The sequence below is a fragment of the Grus americana genome, chromosome 22 (assembly GCF_028858705.1).
Source record: "Grus americana isolate bGruAme1 chromosome 22, bGruAme1.mat, whole genome shotgun sequence".
In the NCBI taxonomy this organism is placed as follows: domain Eukaryota; kingdom Metazoa; phylum Chordata; class Aves; order Gruiformes; family Gruidae; genus Grus; species Grus americana.
Window position 1 is genome coordinate 7,171,560 of NC_072873.1, and position 4,606 is coordinate 7,176,165.

The following is a 4,606-nucleotide window of genomic DNA, read 5'->3' on the forward strand; positions in this document are numbered from 1 at the left end:
TTTTCATCTGCTCTGTAAATTAATGTTGTTTCTGCATTTCTCTTCCTTTTGAAGAGAGGGTATTTACCCTAAAGTGAGTCTAGAGAAAGCATCACTATTACAAATCACTTCTGATGTCCCAGCTTCAGTGTCTGCAGCCCAAGGGGAATCTGGCTTGTTCCAGGCGCACAACCCTCTGCTGCCACATGATTGTGTCACTGCTGCTCTCCTTTGCGCGGGCTGGTCCCAGACCCTTGAGGAGATCATTAAGACAAGTGCGAGCTTCTAAGGCTGTAAGATTTTTTAGTTGTTTTTTGTTTGTAAAAGGGGTATTTGGGAGGCCTAGAGCAATAGGGATATTCTAGTTTTATATTATCCTTCACACACAAACTTGAGACTTGGATATGTTCAATGTCTGCAAAGGCCATGACAGCTTGGATTCTGCTGTGATTTCTCTCTGTCAGTGGGAAATCAGCTGATTGAACCACCGTCAAACCCTTGAGCTCACTAGAGCTGATGGGGCTGGCCAGTGCCTTATTCGTTGCCTTAACTGTAGGGTCTGAAGGACTTGCTATAATCATCCCAAGAGGCAGAAAGCTGGTGTCTGACACCCTGGTTTTCAGTATTATGTGTGCATGTTCATGGTCACATATCTGTTCATCTGGCTGTACTCGTGTGCATTCACATGTACAGATGTGTGCCTGGGTGTATTGGGTTTGCCTGGCAAGGTTTCGGTAGCAGGGGTCTACAGGGGTGGCTTCTGTGAGAAGCTGCTAGAAACTTCCCCTGTGTCTGACAGAGCCAATGCCAGCCAGCTCCAAGACAGACTCACCATCAGCCAAGGCCAAGCCAATCAGTGATGGTGGTAGTGCCTCTGTAATAACGTATTTAAGAAGGAAAAAAAAAACCCAACAAAAACCCAGGAGCAATTTGCAGCCAGAGAGGAGTGAGAATATATGAGAGGAACAACTCTACAGACAGCAAGGTCAGTGAAGAAGGAGGAGGAGGAGGTGCTCCAGGCACCAGAGCAGAGATTCCCCTGCAGCATGTGGTGAAGACCGTGGTAAAGCAGGCTGTCCCCCTGCAGCTTATGGAGGATGATGGTAGAGAAGATATCCACCTGCAGCCCATGGAGGACCCCATGTCAGAGCAAGTGGATGCCTGAAGCTGGCTGTGACCCCATGGGAAGCCCATGCTGGAGCAAGCTCCTGACAGGACCTGCGGACCTGTGGAGAGAGGAGCCCAGATTTGCTGGCAGGACTTGTGACCCAGTGGGAGACCCACGCTGGAGCAGTCTGGTCTTGAAGGACTGCACCCCATGGAAGGGACCCATGCTGGAGCATTTCATGAAGAACTGTAGCCTGTGGGAAGGACTCACATTGGAGAAGTTCATGGAGGACTGTCTCGTGTGAGAGGGACTCCACGCTGGAGCAGCAGAAAAGTGTGAGGAGTCCTCCCCCTGAGGAGGAAGGAGCAGCAGAGACAAGGTGTGATGAACTGACCGCAGCCCCCATTCCCAGTCCGCCTGTGCTGCTGTGGGGGGAGGAGGTAGAGAAATTGGGAGTGAAGTTAATTCCGGGAAGAAGGGACTGGTAGGGGGAAGGTGTTTTTAAGATTTGGTTTTATTTCTCATTATCCTAGTCTGATTTGATTGGTAATGAAATAAATTAATTTTCCAAAGTCTTTTGCCCGTGACAGTATCTGGTGCGTGATCTCTCCCTGTCCTTATCTCAACCCACGAGCCTTTTGTTATATTTTCCCTTCCCTGTCCAGTTGAGGAAGAGGAGTGATAGAATGGCTTTGGCGGGCACCTGGTGTCCAGCCAGGGTCAACTCACCACGCTGCAGTAATATACATGCAAGCATGACTGTGTACAAATATTGTGTGTGTGTTTGGGCACACCTGTTCTTGAGTATGTATGTGTTTTAGCACATGCGCATACCTTCGTGCAGGTGGGTATGGACATGCGTGACATTGGTCTGTGTATACGTGTGTGCACATAGGTGTGTGGGTATGTGTGCTTTTATGTATTATCATTTGTGTGCAGAAGTGTACACATATATCTATGTAAATGTATGTGTGCAGGAGCATGCATGTGTAAGCATGTGTGTTTGAGTATCTGTGCATACACATTGGTATGACGGGGTGACTGCGCATGTGTCTGCACATGGACTCCTTTGGAAATGTGTACACATACCTCTATGTGTGCACACATGTATGTCCAAATGGTAGTAAAAGCTCCTTAATTTTTCTTCTATTGTGGGTGCTGCTTCATTCCCAGGGAGTCTACTGGGAAGCTCAGGGATGTCATGGGCCTGAGGAGAAATCATACCAGTAAAAACTGAGGACAATTATCCATTGAGTACTCTAGTCTTTTCTCTGTGCTATGTTCCTTTAGTTCAGTACCTGTTTGGTACAGGTTCTCAGCCCCTGCCTGACAGCACCAGACTGATGGTCTGCACAGGTACATCTGACATTGACTTGGACATAAGACATGGTTCACACCAGACAGCACTGACACTGCACTGGAAGCAGATCCACTTGGGCATAGCCTGAAGGAGGTTGACAGAATTTCCCAGGCTTTATCCCTGTCCATAAAGCAAACCCCATCCTTTTGATCTCCCTAGATCTGGGGAGAGCTGTGTCCTGGCCTGGAGAAGCAAGGAGTGGCACCTCCCAACCATCTGAGGCATTCATAATATTGTTTAAACAGAATTAAACTAAGGTTCCAAACTGATGTGAAACAGTCCTTATTGGGGCCTAGAATCAGCAGCAGCATAGTGTGAGCTTTGGAGGAGTAGGAAAAAGAGGACTGAAGATACAGAAGGCTGCATTTCAGGGCCTGTGTTGAAGACAATTCTCTGCTAGGTTTGTTCTGCTATAGTTCAGCTGCACTCAGGCTCCTCCTGACTGGCTGCTCTGTGGAGCTCATTGACAGAGCAGTGGAGAGTGCTGCTGCCATGAGCAGAACAATCCCTCATGAAGAGGGAAACACACACATACTCATGCACACCAGCATGGAATCATGCACAAATTTCTTCACCCATGTGAATTCACACAAACAGAACTGCACACAAAAACACATAAGACAACAATACACATAGGAACACAACTGTGGACTCTGCTATGGACATCTGGGGACAACTGTGGCAAGGCTAGAGGATTCTGGGGAAGGACAAGGACCCAGACATGGGGCCCACATCCCTCTTTCTGGTGCAGAAAGAGAGGAGGCAACACCAGCCAGCAGAAGTTTCCTGAGATCTTGTTAGGCAGGACAGGGTTAAATATAGGAGCTGAGCTGCTTCTCAGCAACAGGGCCACAAAGAACCCCAAAGGAGTGATCCGGACTGACATAATTTGCCTTTACTAGACTCTTCCAGCATGTGAGATGAGTCCTCTGCCCACACTGACGTGTTTTGCATGGGAAATGCTTGGGCCTCTCATCCTGTCACACAAAAGATGCCTTCACTGAGGAATGTGCCTGGCATAAAGCAGGACATGAAATGACAGCAGTGCAGGAAGCCAGAACACAGCCCACAGCATTTGCTGGGATGATCTGCATTCAAGATGAGCTTGTCAGAAAATAATCACCTCTACAAGGGATGCCTCTGGCAGCCTGGGGCAGTAAAGGTCCATGATAAAAGCCAGCCCAACTCCTCACTTCCTCAGCCACTTCTCTTGCCTCCTTCTCCTTGGGAACCAGGTGAGTCGGAAGCTCCTTCTCCTTCTCTGATTTCTCTAAAAGGAAGTCTCATCTCAGTGGGCTTCTCAGGTGACACCAGCTTTGTTCTGGGCCAGATGTTGGGGCTGCTTGTCACGAGAGAGGGAAGTGGGGAGAAGGTTAGGCATGGAGGGAAGCTGGGACTGTACTGAGGTGGCTTCTGGACTCAGGGGCTAAACAGTGGCTGCATAGGAGCTCTGTGGCTTTTATGGGCCCTGGCAGGATGAGGCCAAGAAGCTCTCATACATCTCTGCCGAGCCTCCACCTCCTGGCCCTGCATGTTCTCTGGCTCCCTCATGGTGTGGTGACAGGCTGCTCCTCACACATCCCCATGTTTTATTTCCTCCCTACCCTCTCTCCCAGGTGAACCTCTGCCCCAAGACATGTCCTGCTACGACCAGTGCCAGCCCTGCCTGCCCTGCCAGCCCTGTGGCCCAACCCCGCTGGCCAACAGCTGCAATGAGCCCTGTGTCAGGCAGTGCCAGAACTCCACCGTCGTCATCCAGCCCTCCCCCGTGGTGGTGACCCTGCCCGGCCCCATCCTCAGCTCCTTCCCACAGAACACCGTTGTGGGCTCGTCCACCTCTGCTGCTGTTGGCAGCATCCTCAGCTGTGATGGAGTGCCCATCACCTCTGGGTGCTGTGACCTCTCCTGTATCACCAGCCGCTACTGTGGCCGCAGATGCCTGCCCTGCTAAAGATACTGGCAATGGCCTCGGACAAGGACCCCCAGGAACTCAGAACATGATGCTGGGCAGAGGATCAAGCTTTGTGGCATTGTTTTAAGGGCAGCTGACCATCTCTGGCTTGCTCGGCAAGGACAGACTGGAAGGGGCCAGCCTGGGCTCTCTGAAAACACAGCCAATGCCTACCTTTCCTCTCTTCCCCTCACCCTTTTCCTCTCTT

The 4,606-nt window shown here is 50.3% G+C and overlaps 1 protein-coding gene across 1 annotated transcript; it reads left to right on the plus strand.

Moving 5' to 3' along the window:
• The first annotated feature begins 3,601 nt into the window (after nucleotides 1–3,601).
• LOC129195390 (feather keratin Cos1-1/Cos1-3/Cos2-1-like) lies at nucleotides 3,602–4,398 on the plus strand. The gene is made up of 2 exons (XM_054801330.1): nucleotides 3,602–3,686; nucleotides 4,064–4,398. The coding sequence occupies exons 1-2, from the start codon at nucleotides 3,614–3,616 to the stop codon at nucleotides 4,396–4,398; spliced, it is 408 nt and encodes a 135-aa protein (XP_054657305.1). The 5' UTR covers nucleotides 3,602–3,613.
• Nucleotides 4,399–4,606: the final 208 nt, after the last annotated feature.

Bases quoted from the DNA above. Each gene is read 5' to 3' on its own strand.
- LOC129195390 (XM_054801330.1), top strand. From the start codon at position 3,614: ATGATAAAAGCCAGCCCAACTCCTCACTTCCTCAGCCACTTCTCTTGC. The intron at 3,687-4,063 runs GTCGGAAGCTCC...CCTCTCTCCCAG, and splicing joins TCTCCTTGGGAACCAGGTGA to GTGAACCTCTGCCCCAAGAC.